We start from the raw sequence: 21,693 nt of genomic DNA on the forward strand, positions 1-21,693 counted from the left end.
CCTGCAGTCAGCTAAGGGTAGTATTTCAATGATGCTTGGCTCGGCGTGAGGCTGGTAAAAAAGAAGGTTCCAAATCCTTGGAATTGGAAAATAGGTAGTAAAAGTTGAAGTTTATTTATGCTGGCGTCTTTAGTGCATAAGGATGGCCATCTTATATCAACCTTTTGTTTTCTGAGAAGCTCTTAAGTTTATCATGAGGTTTAGTTAAAAGAAGTTCTTGGACATCCTCAAGTCAAGGAGACAATTTTCCGGGGAGCATATTTTCTAGCTGCAAATCTATCTACTTAATGCACTTAGGTCTTCCTTTTATTGTTCAGTCGGGCAATGGGGTGGTGGCCTTCGTTTCACTCTTGAGCTTCTAGCACACCACCACGATTTAACCATGATTTTACTTTTTTTAGTAGGAAACCTGAGCTGTCAATTCAAGCCATCTACAGAAATTTTATGGATGAAGAAGATCTTATCTTCTAGCATATATGCCTTTCAACAAGTTTATATAACCACCAAATAGCCTCTTAATGTATTGCACCTGAGATGGATTTTGTTACTTGTCACCTGAAATTTTTCGGGGAGTTGCATTGGTTCTCAGAAGTCAGTTTATTTAAGGTGTACACCAATGATGGAAAACCAGAATCTGCTATTGCTTTTCTAAGCTTGACTACTGGATGGAAACAGAAGATGGAAGTTAAGCGGTGAAAGCACCAACTGAGCAAAGCAATATGTAATTCATGCAAATTTGGAAGATTTTTACAACAAATTGACCTATCACATTTGACTGTGATTTAGTCTTGAAGAAGTCAAGACAGGAGAACACAACACAACAACAAATGATGGGTGAATGCTGCAGGGATTGGATGCTGAAATCATCTACCTTAGGGGGTATTTTAACTTGGGTCATTAAAAAGGTAATGTTCATGCAACTTCTCTGGTCATCGGATGCTAAGCCCTTTCTTTTTCCTTCTTCTGCTTGTTGCTGTCATGGATGGTAAAGTATGTGTAAACCTCCAATATAGAAGTTTGAGTATATGAGATGCGTGAGGAGCTGCTTGCTTAGCATTTTGTGTGTACCTTGTAGTTCTCTCTGGCTTGTATGGCTTTGATGGATGTGTTTGCATTTAAATGAAATGATATTTGTTCAGCCTTTCTTCATTATCTTTCTCTTTGAAAGAATTAGTTTATCTTTTTAGCCCTTTACTGTTGTGGATATATGTCATTGCCACAGCTGCAGTTCCTTGTTCTTGGAACTGAATAATAATACTATTATGCAAACTTTCATCTACTTAAACAGCGATGATGTGCTGCAACTTATTCAATGCTTTGGTTGTCTTTGAATTTCAACCGCATGTTTTAGTTTTTGATCAGTTTGAATCAGATGCTTGTTATGTGTGAATCAAACATTACAAGAACTGGAAGATTTGTGTTTGCCATCCTTTTATAGAAGGCGGCAAGTGCGGTGCTGACTGGTTGCTCACTCCTTGACAATTGGAGTTCGTTATATTTGATTCATCATCAATAAGAATAGATATCAGGATGTAATAGGGGTTGCAATTCCCTGTTTAATTTGTCTATAATATTTTTTTTTCCTATCAAAACCATGTGGATTTGATGTTTTAAAAGGGTATACCTGCTTTGAAAGACTTACCCTAGGCAGAGGTTTTAATAACAATATCAGGTTATATACCTTAAAAATATGATCCATACAATTTTTTAGAAAAGAACATCATTCATAAAGAAAATAAGAACAGGACGAAAGGACAACATCCTTTTGCCTTTTTCCTTGCTTCCACTTCTATCTTCCCCCTCTCAATCAGCTAGACAACTACTGTTCCCCCAAACATGATTAAGTTAGAACAGGCAACGTGAGGAATTAACTGCATCAGATTGAAAATCCTAAAAATTTAAGGAATTTGGGAAATCTTGAGAGATAAGGGAAATTGATTTTGGTCGGAGGGAGAAGAGAATAATTGTGTTTCTGCGTCATCTTTTCATAATTATTTTAAGTTATCGGCGTTTGAATCAAGGTTGTTAAAATCGCGATTTTAGAACGAAACGGAAAGCCCTTCACAAAATCGGATCGTAAAAACGGATCGTAAAATCGTAAAATCGTAAGGAATTTTGAAATACATTAAAAAAATTCATGTTTCAAATAAAAATTCATACATAGTTCAAGCACATTAAAAAACATGTTTCAAATAAAACTTCATACATATTTCAAGCTTCAAATAAAAATTCATATATAGTTCAAGCATCTCAAAATATAGGATTCAAATAAAAATCATTATATAATATAAAATAACTTTTCATTAACTAATAATCAACAAACTTAAAACAAAACAATCTGCTGGTGTGTCATGTAAACTAAAACCAGCTTCATTTCCCTTCATCTTCCTCATCATTTCTTTAAGCATTCATCACATAAAAAAATATATATTGATATAAAAATAAAAAAATATAATTTCAGCATTATTATAGTATATATTTTTAAATAAATATTAATTTTTAAAGCAACATACACCACAATAATATATATACACTACATGTTTACTTCATTTATAAGTCCGCAAAACAGTTAGTACATGTTAAGAAAAAGTAATTTGATATTATTATATGAAAATAAAAAAACATTAAAAAATAATTTAAAATAAAAATAATATTTTTTTTATAAAAACATTTTCTAACCAAGAAAAAAAGCCTCTTGAATTAAAATACTTTACTTGTACAAAATGTTTACCATAATTTAGTGAGATCCACGAAAATAAATCCCACCTACTGAAAACCTAAAAAGAGAAAACCAATCACAAAAATCAAGGCTATTTGGGGGGTGGGGAGGAGGGGGGGGGAGCAATTATATTGGGGGGAGCAAATGAGCAATTATAATATTGGGGGGCGGGGGGGAAAAGGGGGGGCGGGAGCAATTATATTGGGGGGAGCAAATGAGCAATTATAATATTGGGGGGGAGGGGGGAGGCAATTATATTGGGGGGGCTCAATTATAATATTGGGCAGGGGCAATTATATTGGGAGTGGGGGCCTTCAGAAATTATATTGAAATCGTAAAATCAGTTTTGATATCGCGATTTTGCGCGCGATATCATCCGATTTTTACGATTTTACCTATTTCAACCCGATTTTACCCATTTTTGATTTTTTCAACCGATTCAACTCGTAATGCATGTTTTTGACTCGTAAAATCATACGATTTTACGAGTCAAAACGCGATTTTGACAACCTTGGTTGGGTGTGTTTTTTTTTTTTTTTTTAAAAATCTGTTTAGGAAGTTTCTTCGTTCATGTGCTCGGGTATGTTTTGGCTGTAAAAATATTTATGTTTTTTATTTTATAATTTTTTTATGTATGCTTTCGTGTATGCACTATGAAAATATTGTTTTTTTTAATATACATACACACACACACACACACACACATATATATATATATATATGCATGTATTACTTTTTCATTGCATTACATATTGCTATTACGAAATACCATTATTTATAAGGTTGAATTAATATTGGGGGGAGCAAATGAGCAATTATAATAATTGGGGGGAGGGGGGGGGAGGGGGGAGCAATTATATTGGGGGGGGGGGGGCTCAATTATAAATATTGGGAGGGGGCAATTATATTGGGGAGTGGGGGCCTTCAGAAATTATTAATTGAAATCGTAAAATCAGTTCTATATCGCGATTTTGCGCGATATCATCCGATTTTTACGATTTTACCCTATTTCAACCGATTTTACCCATTTTTGATTTTTTCAACCGATTCAACTCGTAATGCATGTTTTGACTCGTAAAATCGTACGATTTTACGAGTCAAAACGCGATTTTGACAACCTTGGTTGGGTGTTTTTTTTTTTTTTTTAAAAAAAAAAATCTGTTTAGGAAGTTTCTTCTTCATGTGCTCGGGTATGTTTGGCTGTAAAAAATATTTATGTTTTTTATTTTATAATTTGTTTTTTATGTATGCTTTCGTGTATGCACTATGAAAAATATTGTTTTTTTTAATATACATACACACACACACACACACACACACACACACACATATATATATATATATATGCAATGTATTACTTTTTCATTGCATTACATATTGCTATTACGGAAATACCATTATTTATAAGGTTGAATTAAAAACAATCAAGGAAAAAGGATTAGATTGACACAAAAAATAATTAACAAAGTTGCTTTTTTTTCGCGGTAGCGTTCATGGGGAGCTTTTTTACATTTGTGGTCCCTATTATTCTTTTATATGCATGATCAGTCCTAGGGATTACTCCTTGACAATCAATAAACATAACAAGAAAGTGCTGCGCAACCTTTGGAACCAAGAACCAATCAAATCTGGTATTGAAAGGCTAAGGCTGACCCATTTTAAATCGATAAGATTCGTGTTTCCTTTCTAGATGATAGCTAGGTTAAATTATCCAGAAAAAAAATGGAAGGCAAAGATCTGAAAAGGTAAAACAATTATTCAATTACTCATATACCTGTCTTGCTGCAGCACCATTCCTGCCAGGTCTGCGGCTTCTTTAAGAGCGTCCCTCCAACTTTTCACTCTAGCCATTTCCTTATGGAAGCTTTTTTCGTGTTTTAGCAAATGCTTCTTCAAACAAACCCTTTTCTGTTTCCTGACCTCCGACGGATCAACGTTGTAAAAAACGGGAAGCACAAGGAGCCCGGTTTTATCCCTGGCATCCATGATATGCACAAGCTGGTCCAGGCACTTTGTTGAAGAAGCATAGCCTTTAGAGAACACAACAACCGATATCCTGGATTCCTGTATCGCTTTCTTGATATCAGACTTTTGTCCTGCGTAGATTCCACCATTATCTCTAAGAGTGCGAATCCCAGAAGAATTGAGGTCTTTGTAGAGATGATCGCCAAAATTCTTGCCAATGTCGTGGTGGCTAAAACTCAAGAAAACATCGTTATCCTTTCTGGAGAGGAGAAGCATCAACAGATTGATGAGTGAGAACAAACCCATTGGATGGTTGGTGAATAAAAAATGCCGAAAATTAAAACTGGGAGTATGAGAAAGATGGAAGTTTCCGATGGAATGGGTGAAACGGCAACGACGGGAGGATTTTCAGGGCACCCGAAAGGGAAGAAAGAAAACAGCTGTTCAGGTTCCCAAATTTGGCCCGTTTGGTTCACTAATAATGACCAGCCATCAATATTGACCAAAGTGCTTTTTTTTCTTTTTTTTTTATGTGTCTCCTTTTTGAATTTTGATGAGCGCTAATTGTGTACATCTGAACGTGCTTTGTTTTGTTTTAAAAAAGAATCATTCTTCAATGGTTTTGTTTGTTTTTTTGATTTTTTTGAATTCTATTCTCTAATTAGGAATTAATTTTGTAATTTAATTTAATTTAATTTTTTTAAAGTTATTTCTAATCATGGATTTTCTAGAGTTTTAAGTGATTAAATGGTGTTTTTGTTTGAAAATAGACTTTATGAGGTTTTATGATTATTTTAAAAAAAGTTTTGCAGGTGAAAATGAAAATTGAGTTTTAAAATCCCATTGGAGTGGTCGGTGAGTAAGAAATGCCGAAACTAGAAGGATGGAATTTCCCGATGCGAATGGGAAGACACGGAAACGATGGGAAGACTTTTCAGGTGTGATCCGCCACCTGCTAGTAATTGAAAGTGGAAGAAAGAGAGCGAGGTGAGGTCTGGAACCCTACTGCGAGAGGGAAGCCTCGTGGGCCAAATTAGTGCGCACGTGGCCCAGATTTGATATGTTTGGTCCTTTTCTGTCGACCCAATTAATATTGATCGAGACTTGGGTTTCTTTTGAAGAAACAGGGCCTGATAGTTCATCAAGCGGAAAATCAAAACCTGGAGCAACAATTACTTTTTATATTCATTGACACTTTAGATTTCAATGGTGATTAAAAAAAACAAAAGTCTTTATTGAATTTATTTTTTATTGGTACAGTTAAACCTCTGGTTTTTAGAATGTTTTTCAAGTGAAAAAGGGGTTGAGAAATAGATTTTAGGATCCCAATCTAAACTTTAATTTTTTAACAACTAGAAGTGAGTAGAGGCTGGTGTAAAAGATGAAATGTTATCTGTCTTAATAAACAAATTATCATCCGTTTACAAGAAATAATTGGCGTAGATGATATCGTCTAAAACTAAAAAAAAAAAAAAGGTTTGTGAACCTTTGTTTTTAATTTTAATTAATTTTTTTATTTAAATTTTAATAACTATCTTATTTTTTATTTTTTTAAAATTTTTGGTTAACCTTTTTAATATTAATTAATTTTTTAATTTTTTTAAAAAATTTATAATGCTTCAAAGAGATTATTGTAATTTTTATTTAATTTTTTTATTTTTCATTTTATATTTTAATATTTTTATAAATATTGACACCTTTTCTTACACCAAAATGTAACTTACACTCCTTCTAAGACTAATTATATTAGCTTAATTTTAGAAACTTGTGTGATGACTTTTCCATTCATTAATTAATCTTTTGATTGCACATCTTAGGTTATGAATTTTTTTATATTGTGGCTTGCGCGTATTTATAAAATCAATGGTAAGTTTGTTGATTAAAAAAGTTTGTTTTTTCAGTTTTAAGATTCATATCTTAGAAAAAATAATTTAAAAATTTACAGAGAATATAGTTGAGAGTGTAGAAGTACAAGCATGGGGATATGATGATTGCGATGTGGGCTGTCGGTGGGCTGTCATTGAAATACAATCCTTTAATTAATTCATCCATCCATGCTTTGACAGAGTCGGTGGGCTGTCGCAGATGCTGTGGGACCTTCCTTTTCACCCTTTAGTTCTCATCAGCCGACAGCACGTGCTTAGTTCCTATGTTTCCCACTTCTGCCTTACCCCCCCCCCCCCCTCCATAATAAATCAATCTTCTTTATAAAGAAGTGGTGAAGTAAAAAAAAAATAAGAAGAGAGAGGGGGTCTGAAAGAAAGACCTCCTCTCTCGTAAAAGACCAAGAAAATATGAAGGTGGGCGGAGGGCTGACGACAGTGGTAACGAGGACGGAGGGACGTGAGGCAGTGAGAGGTTGAGTTTATCTGCGATCTCTTTAACAATCGACTCTATGAACTTTGACTCATACCTGCAAACACACATTCATACAAATTAAATCACGGATTTAATTTGCTAATTCCTCATCAGATCAACATAGAAGAAGAAGAAAGAAGAAGAGACATATACTACAAAAATAATTCAGCTTGGAATACATCGATGCAGATGGGTGGATGCTGAATTGACAAATTAAGAAACACGACCACACTTGTACAATATCCACGTCTCAAGGTTTCTTCTATCCTCTGCAGATCTATAATTGTTAAGGTTGAACTTCTTAAACTGCAAAGATTCTGGTCTCCTTCCCAGACTTGCTTGACCTTGCTAGATCGGTCAGCCTCAAGCTCAAAAAGGGTTCCGATCAAAATTTAATTACAAGGCAAACATCTCAGAGACATCCATCCCTATGTAAATATCTCATCTACTCAGAAAAGGGACTTAGTTCTTGAGGAGGTCCATGTTTGCAAAGACTATTATAGATCTTAATATTATTTTTCTACTATTTTTTCAAAAGTCCATGAATTATTTTTTCAATGAACATGGAACAAAAAGGCTCCATTGCATGTGTCATTTCATTTGTCAACATGCGATGAATCCTAGGAAGTTATCCTTGACAATCAAAAAACACAACAACGTACGGCTGCATAACCTTTTAACATGATGATTAAGCAGCTCGAAGCAAGAACAAATCAAAATTGTGAACAAATTAAGTTCCTCAGAGAATGCTTTGTAGATAGCCCGAGTGATAAAAAGAATGACCTACGTTTCCATGAATCATCTTGATTTTACTATGTACAAAAAATGACAGTTTCTGAAATTAAGCACAGCTAACTAATTGAATAAGCTCGTTTTTTCACTACAAGCACAGATAAGCTGATGTATTATCATTCATGGATGCTGTCGTGGGGGATTTAAAGGTGCTCTGTAGCTTGAAAGTCATTTTTTAGCTGTTGTTTCAGTTTGTTCTAGTTTTTATGGCTGTCTTTATGCAACTTAACCAGACTATATATGATGAATATTTAAATGTCCAGCATGAGGTGATACCATGATTTCTAGTGCTGGTGTTTGTGTGGATCTATACCATCAGAAATTTCCAATGCAATCCTAAGAGTAGGATTGAAATCTGCTTGGTCGGTCTTTTTTTTAAAAGAACATGAAAAACAAAATAATTACATTTGGAATTGAGGCTAATTAACGAACCAGCCCTTGTTTATCATCCTCAGATCCCGCTACTGTTTAAATAACTTGTAAGTTGAATGGCCATGATAGTTAAGTTTGGGTAAACATGTCATACAATTATCACTAATTTAGAGATGCTGAAGCAAGCAAGAAGAATTCCATGCATGTGTTTCGAAGATGCCTAATGAATCGAGAGACAATAATACAGTAGCAATTGATTCACAGGCTCATCGCTACTTCAATTGGCTTATGAGAGAGAGTTCTACATCGACCAGTGCACTTATGCAGAACACCTTTGTTTTTTCTTTCTTTGAAGAAGATACAGAAACGTTAGTGATTATAGCTTCAGTAATGAATCAAGGCAGAGTTAGGCTTCTTTTGTTTATTTTTTGACATTTCTAGAATGGCTTCAACGTTTTTTGATTCACGAAATGAAAAGGTTTATCAAAGCATCCTTTCTCTATACGTTCATATCAAACACAGACACAGGTTCTGGACATAAAACAGACAGATAACTGAGATTACTAGCAGTCTAGCACCATTGGCAATTGAAGTTAAGGCATCGTTTTCAATATGTTGGTACCAACTGCATGCTTTTTTATTGACATTTGAACAACTAGAGAGGTTAAGAGATGGGAAATCTTTAACAAAAATCTACTCGGAAGAGAGATAAGGCATGTGCAGTTTCTTGGATCCAAATCAATAAGCTTGTCCCGATATTGAATCGGTGAATGTAACCCTGACCATATTAAACATGTACAACAAAATTGAAGATTCAATCTCTCAAGGTTAATTTCTAGCGTTTGAGAAAATCTGGCATGGAAAGGGTCTCACAATTGCTAAGGCTGGCATATTTTAAATTGATATGATTCTTGTTTTGTTTCTAGATAATAGCTAGTTTAAATTTCTCCAGACAAAAACTGGAATGCAAAGATCACAGGTTAAAACAATTATTCATCCCAACGCAGATATCTCATCTCCTAAGAAAGGAACTTGACGCCAGCCATGTGGAAGGTGCACTTTACACTTACTTTTAACTCCAGAGTTATAAATCCTGAGCAATCTAAGTTTGGATTTCCTTGCAAAGATTCTGGAATTTAATTTACTTTCAAAAACTAATCTTTGAAATGTCCAAGAGCATCCCTTCAACGTCTTCATTTCTCTAGTAAATTGCAAGATTTCTTTCATTCTCGTCAAACACTTTTCCCCTGGGATAGTTGGCTGTATTAGTCTCGTGCAATCACGGTTCCAGGTAATTGAATGTCTTCTCACATGTTAACTAGCACGAAAAAACAACCCTCTAGCTATGTGGCTCAAAAGTGATGTTTCAAGTATGGAATGATCAAGGTCAAATTAAGTATTCCTAAATGCTTAGCTGATTCAAAAATATAAGCTATCGATGTCATAAATTTTTAAGGAAAAAAGAAGTTTAAGAAATTGGAATGTGAAATTCAATTACTCTAATATAATTTTTCTACGTTTAACCTTTACCATTCATGTATGTATAAAAACCTTCAGTTTTTAATTTGTTCCCTACAAATGGAATTCTTCCTGTCCGAATTAGTGATGTTAATTGTTCTTTTAAAAAAGAAAAAAAGCTCTCTAAGCCTGTATTCTCTGGACTTTGATGAACAGATAACAGCTTGGAAAGGAATTAATTATATACCTGTCTTGTTTCCGCTCCTTTCCTTTCAGGTCTGCAGCTTCTTTAAGAGCCGCCCTCCAACTATCTACTCTAGCCATTTCCTTATGGAAGCTTTTTTTCGTGTTTAGCAAATGCTTCTTCAAACAACCCTTTCTGTTCCCAGACCTCCGACGGATCAACGTTGTAAAAAAGAGGAAGCACAAGGAGCCCAGTTGTTCTCCTGGCATCCATTATGAGCACAAGCTGGTCCAGGCACTTTGTTGAAGAAGCATAGTCTTTTAGAGAACACAACAACCGAAATCCTGGATTCCTGTATCGCTCTCTTGATATCAGACTTTTTGTCCAGTGTAAATTCCACCATCATCTCTCAAAGTGCGAATCCCAGCATAATTGAGGTCTTTGTAGAGATGATCGGCAAAATTCTTGCCAATTTCTTGGTGGTTAAAACTCAAGAAAACATCATTAGCCTTTCCAGAAAGGAAAAGCATCAAGAGATTGATAACTGAGAACAAACCCTTTGGACTGGTTGGTGAATTCATGATGCCGAAACTAGAAGGATGGAAGTTTCCGATGGGAACGGAGTGAAACGGCAACGTTGGGAGGATTTTCAGGTTGTGATCCGTCGGACTGCTGGTAACTGGAAGTGGAAGAACGAGAAAGGGGAAAGGGTTTTTTTCGAACAGTCTAGAATTGCTAAGGTGTCAAATTAGTGCACACATGGCCAAGATTTGATAAGTTTGGTCCAATTAATATTGATCTACACTTGGGTTTCTTTTGAAGAAACAGGGCCTGATAGTCCATCAAACAGAAAATCACAACCTAGATCAACAGTCACTTTTTTTAGTCGAATACTGAATAACTATTATAGTTAGAGTATAAACTAAAAGCAGTGATTTTATATTCTGTCACTTTAGATCTCAATGGTGATTTAAAAAAAAATTCAATGTGGTATTTCAAATTTTTTTTACGACAAAACCCTTTTTAGCCCCAATTAATAACAAATGCATATTATTTTGGGAGATAGCATTGAATTGAGAAATAAAGAACTAAAATGAAAAAAAAAAACAAATAAAATAGGTGATAGCTTTGAAATTTTTTGAGAAATTTCATTTTCAATCCCTCTTATTTTTAGCTATTAGTTAACTAGTCCCTTTAAATTTCAAAAAATTTAATTTTAGTTTAAAACTTCAATCTCCTCCTTTTCTTCAGTTATTTTTTGGTGGAGGAAGAGAAGGACTCGTAAGATTCCGACGTAGAGCGAGAAAAGTTGTTAATGGTGATGATTTCAGCTACTAAAATAATTAATTTTTATGTCAAATAGTTCCATATGATACCAGAAGTTTAGATTGAGAGTTTTTTTTTTTTTTTTTACCTTCAAAGTACCAAAAAAATATCTGAGCTCATAAATATTTTTTTTTATGGAGAAGAGGGGCTTGCAAGACTCCGATGCAGAGCGAGAAAGTTGTCAATGGTGATGATTTCAGCTACCAAATAATTGATTTTTATGTCAAAAAGTTCCAGGAGTTTAGATTGAGTGTGTTTTTTTTTTTTTTTTTACCTTGAACGCACCTAAAAAATATTTGAGCTCAAAAATATATATTTTTATTTCAGGTTGATATTGGGTTTTAGAGCAACTTTTAGTGTTTTTTGAGACCATTAATTAGTTTAACAGGGTTTCCAAAAGGTTCCCAAAGTGTTACATAGATATTTTGTGTTAAAAATATGATAGAAAATGAGTTTTGGGATCAAACAAATAGAAACACTATTTTTTCTACCGTACCACAGTGGTTAGAATCTGAGTTTCAAACAAAGCATCTTTTACAAAAAAAAAAAAAAAGATCAAATGACATGTCACCTTCCCCATTAATTTAAAAATAAAATAAATTAAAGGCCAGTGCTCGTGCGCCTGACCTTGCAAAGCCACGCATGGGCCCTTTCTTGATGTGTCAAATGCATGGCTTGGCTTCCCAAGCCCAGCTTCATTTTTTTTATTTTTTTAATTAATACTTTTTTAATTGTTTTCTAAATATTTTTTAAATTTATTTTGGATTTAAATTTGATATCAAAAAAGAAAATAAGAAAAAAATATCAATCCCGGCTAACTTTTCAAATACATGACCCGAGTTAACTAATCAAAAACACTATATAAGAAAGAATTATGAAGTTCAATCCCTTGTAAAATGAAACGTTGAATGATGAAATTTAAAAAAAAATACATAATTTTTTTTTAAATTAGAAATTAAAAAATAAGGGTTAAGATGAAAATTAAAAAATAAATTAAAGGGCAACAACAATTTATTCATTTGAAAGTTAAAATCGAAAACAAAAAAAATTAAAAGAAAAAAGATTAAAAAAAAACCCACACTATAGAAGGCCCAACTACTAATTTTGAGCTCATAAAACCATTTTGCACTTTAAAAATTAAAATTCTTTTCCCGGGCAGAATCTTTTTTTACCCGTTTGAGGCCGGTAATTTTTATTTTGACACATATAGAAGGCCCAACTACTAATTTCTCTTGACATACCGGCAAAACAAAAGGAAAAGAGAAGCTATGCCTGGGAATTACCAATACCAAAGCCTGTACGGCCTATGATCCGTCCTGAGATGGGACAGGTTAATTTACGATATCAATTTAATTTTTTAAAATTAAACATTTTTTTGAAGAAAAAAAATTAAACTGAGTTTAAACGAGTCAACCACTCCAACCTCGGGTAGATCTCGTGGATACTTGTCAAATACAAGCATCAGATTGCTCCTGTCGTTTGGTGTTGGGTTTTTGGTCTCAAGCTTTCTTTATTTCAATTTTTTTCTAGGCTGATTGTGTTCATCCTTTGGTGCTAACCTGTAGGGAGCTTTTGACCATATGATTAGATTGTCTAATTCAGAATGCATAAGAACTAGGATTGCTCCTGAAAATAAATTGTTCTGTCCTTGCCTGCTTAAAAGTTTATTACCTAAAAAGAACGTCTTCCTTAACTTGTGTTGCCTAGGTACTACTAGAATCAGGAGGAAACAGGAATATGATGAACCAGTTTTGTAGAACCATCCCTGCCATCTGCAGCTTCTCTAAGAGCTGCCCTTAATCTTCCACCCTCTCCATCTCAACCTGGAAGCCTTGCTCATGTGACGAAAACACTTCATGATATCTCCCTTCCTGGTTCCTAACTTCAGATGGACCCAAATGGCAAAATATGGGCAGCAAAATGTGCCCTCCTAGCATCCATGATCATTACAATTTAGTCTGTTTTGAGATTTTGTTTCGGTTAGTTCTAGTTTTATGGCTGTCCTTATGCAACTTCACCAGCTTATATATTCGATAAATAAATGGCCAGCATGAGGTGATACCATGATTTCTAGCACTGGTTTTTGTGATGGATATACCATCAGAATGTTTAAGTAATCCTAATGGTAGGATTGAATGTATTTGGTCGGTTTTTTCGAAAAAGCATGAAAAACAAAAATAATTACATTTGACTTGAGGCTAATCGAACAAACCAGCCCTTGTTTATCGTCCTCAGTTCCAGTTGCTGTTTAAATAACTTTTAAGTTAGATGGTGGTGTTGTTAAGTTATGGATAAACATGTCACACAATTATCAATAATTTAGAGATCATGAAGCCAGCAAGAAGAATTCTATGGATGTGTTTGGAAGATGCATAATGAATGGAGAGACAATACTACAATAGTAATTGATACACAAGCTCATCCCTACTTCAATTGGATTAGGAAAGAGTTATACAATGGCTAGTGCACTTATGCAGACCACTTTATCTTTTTTTTGAAAGAGACACGACGCTGTTTGTGATTATAGTTTCAGTAATGAAATCAAGGCAGAGTTAGGTTTCAGTAATGAGATTACTAGCAGTCTAGCACCATGACTATTGAAATTAAGGCTTGTAAGCAAATCGGAAAGAAAACCAAATTGCAGTTCCTAAAAATTTCTTATCAAATATCATAAAGTGGGAGAGTTAAGTGGAGATGGGATGGATGTTCCCCCATTTCCACTATAAAATAGAGGTTGTGTGAGAGCCAAAAGAAAGCAGTAATATGTAGCAGCTTCCAGTAGCAACCGCAGAGGATAAGAGAAATGTAAGGCAATTACAAAGAGAGGGAGTTGAGTGAGGTGTTCCTCCTCCTTCATTGTTGTAGATTGTAGTTTTCTCTCTATATAATGAAATTGGCTGCTCCATGGACATAGGCAAATTGCCAAGCCACGCTAAATTGTTTTGTTGTGTGTTTGGGCATCAATCACCGATCCTAAACATTTTCAATAGCTTGATTATATATTGGTCCCAATTGCATGCTTTTCTTATTGATATTTTAACAACTAGAAAGGTTAAGAGATAAGAAATCTTGAACAACTTCCACTCGGAAGATAGATAAGAAACTTGTACAAAATTGGAAATTCAATCTCTCAAGGTTTCTATCCTTTCTTTGAAGAAGAAACAGAAACGGTAGTGATTATAGCTTCAGTAATGAAATCAAGGCAGAGTTAGGTTTCTTTTGTTTATTTTTTGGCATTTCTAGAATGGCTTCAACGTTTTTTATTCACGAAATGAGAAGGTTTATCAAAGCATCCTTTCTCTATACATCATATCAAACACAGCCACAGGTTCGGACATAAAACAGACAGATAACTGAGATTACTAGCAGTCTAGCACCATGGCAATTGAAGTTAAGGCATCGTTTTCAATATGTTGGTACCAACTGCATGCTGTTTATTGACATTTGAACAGCTAGAGAGGTTAAGAGATGGGAAATCTTTAACAAAATCTACTCGGAAGACAGATAAGAAACTTGTACAAAATTGGAAAATCAATCTCTCAAGGTTTCTATCCTTTGAAAAATCTGGTATTTTGAAAGGTGCTCACAGTTGCTAAGGTTTACATATTTCACACACTTTACAGTGATTTTTTAACTCCAGAATAATAAATTTTGAGCGATCTAAGTTTTTGCACTTCCTTACAAAGACTCCAGAGCTTAAATTAATCTCAAAACTAATTTTTGAAGTGTCCAAGAATATCCCTTCAATGTCTTCTTTTCTCTAGTAAAATGCAAGATTTCTTTCATTCTGGTCGAACTTCTTTTCCCTAGGATAGTTGGCTGTGTTTGTCTCGTGAAGCCATGGTTCCAAGTAATTGAATGTCTTTTCACATGTTGATTAGCAAGAAAAAACAACACCCTAGCTATGTGGCTCAACATGCGTCATATTTTCAATGATGTTAAGCATTCTCCTAGAGCCTAAAATTGAAAATCTTAGCCATGTTTGAGTATCGAACGATCGAGGTCAAATTAAGCGTTCCTAATATGCTCAGCTGATTCAAAAATATAAGCTATCAATTGAAACAAATTTCGAAGAAATTAAAAAAGAAGAAGTTAGTACCTGTCTTCCAGAACCATCCTTTCCATGTTTGCAGCTTCCTTAAGAGCCCTTCTCCATCCCTCCACCCTCTCCATCTGATACTTGAAGCGTACTTCAAGTTTAGCAAACTCTTCACCAAATTGCCCTGTTTGGTTCTCCACCTCAGATGGATCGACATCGTAGAAAACTGGGAACACTAAGTGCCCAAAAGTTCTTCTACGTTCCATGATCATCGAGAGTTCATCAAGACACCATCTTGAAGAAGAGTAGTTTTTAGAAAAACACAATAATAGATGATTTTGATTCTTGAATTGCTTTCTGGATTTCTAACTCAATGTTCTCTCCTATCCGGATCTCGTCGTCGTCTCTGAAAGTGGGAATCCCTGCTCTAGTTAAAGCTTTGTAGAGGTGGTCGGTGAAATATTTGCGTGTATCTTCACCTCTAAAACTCAAGAAGACATCGTAAAGTAGTCAACACTGGGCCTCTGAACGAGGGGTCACACGTCCGGGGTGTCCGAGTAGCCCTGGAATTAAGGAGAGAAAAATCAAGATTAGGGTCACTAGGTTGAAAGCCATGGGTTTGATGAAGAGAGGCAAAGATTTTTGAGTTGGATGGATGAAGATCTATCTTGATTCTTTGGGGGAAGAAAGAACAAAAGCTGCAACGTTTCAGAGGGTTTTCCGGCGGAAGGAGGGAGGAATTCAAAAAGGTTCTCTTAAGAACTGTTTACGTACTTTCCTTCTTATGTCTTTACTGTTACTGTCACAGTGTCACTATAGTTTTTTGTAATTGTAATTTTTATTTAGAAATTTATTTTCTTGATATTTTATTTAAAAAATTTTGTTTTTGAATTTGAATGTAAGAAAGAGAAAATTATTAAATTAACATCAATTTTCTCTATGAAATTAATTAATTTTTATATGAATAAATTTTATTAAATGAGAAAAAATAATAAAAACAAATTGAATCCTAATCTTAACTAAAAAAAACAAATAGGAATTGAGAGAGAAAAATCATTATAAAAAATTTTCTTTTAAAAAAGGTTACCTTCTATTTTTTTAAGCGCGTAAGCACTTTCCCACTAGTTTTTCATAAATTATATATTTGAAGGAAAGCACTTAAAAAACTAGTGGGAAATTTTATGATATTCATAGAAATCGAATTCGTGTCATAATTCATGAAATAATGGACTGTCTAATTATTTTTCGTAATCGAAAATGATAGGTTAAAATATTTATTGGTATTTCTACAAGAAGTATTTTATTGAAAGATTTAAGTTATTGCTCAAGAAAGAAAAATTGAAATTCTTAAAAGATGAGATCAATTCAGAAGTACTTTATTTTAGTATTATAACAGACAGAATTACATTGGTCAAATTTTGGAATTGGGGGGGCATCCGATAGACCAGGGCTTGACATGCCGCGAATCCTCTTGAAAGAGAGGGGTGCCTTCGAACTGAAATTTTTTTGGAGTCCGGTCGCGGATTTGAAATATTAAGTTAAGTATGAATCATAGCTCTAATATTTCGTAATCTATTTCATATATTCCGTGCTCCAGATACTAGAATAAATATCTGACGAAGTCAAAAACCATCTCTATCAAGATAAGATGACAGACCCATTTTCTGTATTATCAATATGATCCATTATAACAAGTCGCACACTCATATTCCAGAAATACAGAAAGAAAGAAATTCCACGATCGAACTACCAAAATAGAATAGCATAAAATAGGCTAAAAAAACGAGACCAAAATGCTTCACTTTGTATTGAAAAGCTAGAATTTTAGTGATTCTTGTAAATCTAATTCATTGAAATTCCATCCAGTAAAACGGAAGAATTATAAATCTCCAAAAATAATAGATAGGAATACCGCAAATAGAGCCATTGCGACACCCATCAAAGGAGTAGTTCCCCACCCCGGAGCTACTTTACCATATTCCGAATTCAATGGTTTCAATAAATCCCCTACAATAGTTCGTCTTGGACCAGATCTAGAACTCCCCTCAACGCTTTGTGTAGCCATAAATCCTTTTTTGTATTAACTGAGATCTGTTGACTTTGTATACCATTCCGTTGTAAATAAATGATCTTATCATAGATCCATTGTGGTCTGGAAATTATTATTTTTTTATTATTATATAATAATGGAAACAGCAACCCTAGTCGCCATCTCTATATCTGGTTTACTTGTAAGTTTTACTGGGTATGCCTTATATACTGCTTTTGGGCAACCCTCTCAACAACTAAGAGATCCATTCGAGGAACACGGGGACTAGTTGAAGTAATGAGCCCCCCAAGATTGGGAGGCTCATTACTTCAATTAAGATAATGAAAAATCATTTCACCTTTTTAGTTGGAACTTTAGGCGGTTCTCGAAAAAAGATAGCGAAAAAAAATTATTCCTAGAGTCGATACTAAGAGGAATGTATAAACTAATGCTTCCATAGATTCAATCGTGGTTTACAATTATAGCTTCCATATCTGTTTATTTAGAGCGTTCCCGGATAAAAAAAGAGCAAGAGTCAAGACAAAGAAAAGGCGGCGATTCAAATCAAGATGTCCCCAGTACCCTATGTCAAATTACAAAAAGAAAATAGAGACGAAAAATCAGAGATTAATGTTGTATCAAACTACTTGTCTTCTTGTAGTTGGATCTCCAAGTTTTTGGAATGCTCCAAATTCCACCTGAGCGTCTAAATCTGGATCAATACCAGCAAAAACATCTCTAAACAAGGTTCGAGAGCCATGCCAAATGTGTCCGAAGAAGAAGAGCAGGGCAAACGAAGCATGTCCAAAAGTAAACCAACCCCTTAGACTCCTACGAAAAACACCATCGGATTTCAAAGTAGCACGATCTAATTCAAAAATTTCACCCAATTGTGCGCGTCTAGCATATTTTTTCACAGTACCTATAACTGACTCCATTTAGTTCACCACCATAGAACTCAACAGTTACACCTACTTGTTCAACACTATACTTCGATTCTGCCCTTCGAAAAGGAACATCGGCTCTAACAATTCCGTCTCCGTCTACCAAAACAACCGGAAATGTTTCAAAAAAAGTAGGCATACGACGTACAAAAAGCTCACGCCCTTCTTTATCTCTAAATAGAGGATGTCCTAACCACCCAATAGCTATTCCATCCCCGTTATCCATTGAACCTGCTCTGAACAATCCACCCTTTGCCGGATTATTTCCGATGTAATCATAAAAAGCTAATTTTTCAGGAATTTTAGACCAAGCTTCGGATAAGCTTTGATTTTCAGCCAGCCCAGTACCAACTCTTCGAATTTTTAAGCGCGTAAGCACTTTCCTTCAAATATATAATTTATGAAAAACTAGTGGGAAAGTGCTTACGCGCTTAAAAAAATAGAAGGTAACCTTTTTTAAAAGAAAATTTTTTATAATGATTTTTCTCTCTCAATTCCTATTTGTTTTTTTAGTTAAGATTAGGATTCAATTTGTTTTTATTATTTTTTCTCATTTAATAAAATTTATTCATATAAAAATTAATTAATTTCATAGAGAAAATTGATGTTAATTAATAATTTTCTCTTTCTTACATTCAAATTCAAAAACAAAATTTTTTAAATAAAATATCAAGAAAATAAATTTCTAAATAAAAATTACACTTACAAAAACTATAGTGACACTGTGACAGTAACAGTAAAGACATAAGAAGGAAAGTACGTAAACAGTTCTTAAGAGAACCTTTTGAATTCCTCCCTCCTTCCGCCGGAAAACCCTCTGAAACGTTGCAGCTTTTGTTCTTTCTTCCCCCAAAGAATCAAGATAGATCTTCATCCATCCAACTCAAAAATCTTTGCCTCTCTTCATCAAACCCATGGCTTTCAACCTAGTGACCCTAATCTTGATTTTTCTCTCCTTAATTCCAGGGGCTACTCGGACACCCCGGACGTGTGACCCCTCGTTCAGAGGCCCAGTGTTGACTACTTACGATGTCTTCTTGAGTTTTAGAGGTGAAGATACACGCAAATATTTCACCGACCACCTCTACAAAGCTTTAACTAGAGCAGGGATTCCCACTTTCAGAGACGACGACGAGATCCGGATAGGAGAGAACATTGAGTTAGAAATCCAGAAAGCAATTCAAGAATCAAAATCATCTATTATTGTGTTTTCTAAAAACTACTCTTCTTCAAGATGGTGTCTTGATGAACTCTCGATGATCATGGAACGTAGAAGAACTTTTGGGCACTTAGTGTTCCCAGTTTTCTACGATGTCGATCCATCTGAGGTGGAGAACCAAACAGGGCAATTTGGTGAAGAGTTTGCTAAACTTGAAGTACGCTTCAAGTATCAGATGGAGAGGGTGGAGGGATGGAGAAGGGCTCTTAAGGAAGCTGCAAACATGGAAAGGATGGTTCTGGAAGACAGGTACTAACTTCTTCTTTTTTAATTTCTTCGAAATTTGTTTCATTGATAGCTTATATTTTTGAATCAGCTGAGCATTTAGGAACGCTTAATTTGACCTCGATCGTTCGATACTCAAACATGGCTAAGATTTTCAATTTTAGGCTCTAGGAGAATGCTTAACATCATTGAAATATGACGCATGTTGAGCCACATAGCTAGGGTGTTGTTTTTTCTTGCTAATCAACATGTGAAAAGACATTCAATTACTTGGAACCATGGCTTCACGAGACAAACACAGCCAACTATCCTAGGGAAAAGAGTTCGACCAGAATGAAAGAAATCTTGCATTTTACTAGAGAAAAGAAGACATTGAAGGGATATTCTTGGACACTTCAAAAATTAGTTTTGAGATTAATTTAAGCTCTGGAGTCTTTGTAAGGAAGTGCAAAAACTTAGATCGCTCAAAATTTATTATTCTGGAGTTAAAAATCACTGTAAAGTGTGTGAAATATGTAAACCTTAGCAACTGTGAGCACCTTTCAAATACCAGATTTTTCAAAGGATAGAAACCTTGAGAGATTGATTTTCCAATTTTGTACAAGTTTCTTATCTGTCTTCCGAGTAGATTTTGTTAAAGATTTCCCATCTCTTAACCTCTCTAGCTGTTCAAATGTCAATAAACAGCATGCAGTTGGTACCAACATATTGAAAACGATGCCTTAACTTCAATTGCCATGGTGCTAGACTGCTAGTAATCTCAGTTATCTGTCTGTTTTATGTCCCGAACCTGTGGCTGTGTTTGATATGATGTATAGAGAAAGGATGCTTTGATAAACCTTCTCATTTCGTGAATAAAAAACGTTGAAGCCATTCTAGAAATGCCAAAAAATAAACAAAAGAAACCTAACTCTGCCTTGATTTCATTACTGAAGCTATAATCACTACCGTTTCTGTTTCTTCTTCAAAGAAAGGATAGAAACCTTGAGAGATTGAATTTCCAATTTTGTACAAGTTTCTTATCTATCTTCCGAGTGGAAGTTGTTCAAGATTTCTTATCTCTTAACCTTTCTAGTTGTTAAAATATCAATAAGAAAGCATGCAATTGGGACCAATATATAATCAAGCTATTGAAAATGTTAGGATCGGTGATTGATGCCCAAACACACAACAAAACAATTTAGCGTGGCTTGGCAATTTGCCTATGTCCATGGAGCAGCCAATTTCATTATATAGAGAGAAAACTACAATCTACAACAATGAAGGAGGAGGAACACCTCACTCAACTCCCTCTCTTTGTAATTGCCTTACATTTCTCTTATCCCTCTGCGGTTGCTACTGGAAGCTGCTACATATTACTGCTTTCTTTTGGCTCTCACACAACCTCTATTTTATAGTGGAAATGGGGGAACATCCATCCCATCTCCACTTAACTCTCCCACTTTATGATATTTGATAAGAAATTTTTAGGAACTGCAATTTGGTTTTCTTTCCGATTTGCTTACAAGCCTTAATTTCAATAGTCATGGTGCTAGACTGCTAGTAATCTCATTACTGAAACCTAACTCTGCCTTGATTTCATTACTGAAACTATAATCACAAACAGCGTCGTGTCTCTTTCAAAAAAAAGATAAAGTGGTCTGCATAAGTGCACTAGCCATTGTATAACTCTTTCCTAATCCAATTGAAGTAGGGATGAGCTTGTGTATCAATTACTATTGTAGTATTGTCTCTCCATTCATTATGCATCTTCCAAACACATCCATAGAATTCTTCTTGCTGGCTTCATGATCTCTAAATTATTGATAATTGTGTGACATGTTTATCCATAACTTAACAACACCACCATCTAACTTAAAAGTTATTTAAACAGCAACTGGAACTGAGGACGATAAACAAGGGCTGGTTTGTTCGATTAGCCTCAAGTCAAATGTAATTATTTTTTGTTTTTCATTGCTTTTTCGAAAAAACCGACCAAATACATTCAATCCTACCATTAGGATTACTTAAACATTCTGATGGTATATCCATCACAAAAACCAGTGCTAGAAATCATGGTATCA

The 21,693-nt window shown here is 34.7% G+C and overlaps 2 protein-coding genes and 2 long non-coding RNA genes across 5 annotated transcripts; 2 read left to right on the forward strand and 2 right to left on the reverse strand.

Moving 5' to 3' along the window:
• Positions 1-661: 661 nt before the first annotated feature.
• On the reverse strand, positions 662-5,217 carry LOC140954296 (toll/interleukin-1 receptor-like protein). 2 transcript variants are annotated; one of them, XM_073409247.1, is made up of 2 exons: positions 4,494-5,169; positions 662-973 (listed from the first exon to the last, which is right to left on the reverse strand). In XM_073409247.1, the coding sequence occupies exons 1-2, from the start codon at positions 4,988-4,990 to the stop codon at positions 940-942; spliced, it is 531 nt and encodes a 176-aa protein (XP_073265348.1). In that variant the 5' UTR covers positions 4,991-5,169; the 3' UTR covers positions 662-939. The 2 variants fall into 2 exon arrangements, 1 of the variants encoding a protein (XP_073265348.1); XR_012169879.1 differs by lacking the exon at positions 662-973 and adding an exon at positions 1,088-1,822 and having other exon boundaries at positions 4,494-5,217.
• Positions 5,218-6,599: 1,382 nt separating this feature from the next.
• Positions 6,600-10,867, reverse strand: LOC118035012 (uncharacterized). The gene is made up of 2 exons (XR_012169901.1): positions 9,912-10,867; positions 6,600-7,097 (listed from the first exon to the last, which is right to left on the reverse strand). It is a non-coding gene; the product is annotated as an uncharacterized lncRNA (long non-coding RNA).
• A 6,187-nt stretch (positions 10,868-17,054) lies between these two features.
• On the forward strand, positions 17,055-18,065 carry LOC118034956 (uncharacterized). The gene is made up of 2 exons (XR_004685106.2): positions 17,055-17,536; positions 17,581-18,065. It is a non-coding gene; the product is annotated as an uncharacterized lncRNA (long non-coding RNA).
• A 1,035-nt stretch (positions 18,066-19,100) lies between these two features.
• On the forward strand, positions 19,101-19,661 carry LOC140954321 (disease resistance protein RPV1-like). The gene has a single exon (XM_073409175.1). It carries the CDS (start codon positions 19,101-19,103, stop codon positions 19,659-19,661), a length of 561 nt encoding a protein of 186 aa, XP_073265276.1.
• The last annotated feature ends 2,032 nt before the right edge of the window (positions 19,662-21,693 follow it).

The sequence above is a fragment of the Populus alba genome, chromosome 5 (assembly GCF_005239225.2).
Source record: "Populus alba chromosome 5, ASM523922v2, whole genome shotgun sequence".
Taxonomy (NCBI): Eukaryota; Viridiplantae; Streptophyta; class Magnoliopsida; order Malpighiales; family Salicaceae; genus Populus; species Populus alba.

Coding starts and splice junctions, on each gene's coding strand:
- LOC140954296 (XM_073409247.1), bottom strand. CDS start 4,990: ATGGGTTTGTTCTCACTCATCAATCTGTTGATGCTTCTCCTCTCCAGA. Junction 974..4,493: donor ATGGTGCTGCAGCAAGACAG/GTATATGAGTAA, acceptor CATCCATGACAG/CAACAAGCAGAAGAAGGAAA.
- LOC140954321 (XM_073409175.1), top strand. CDS start 19,101: ATGGCTTTCAACCTAGTGACCCTAATCTTGATTTTTCTCTCCTTAATT.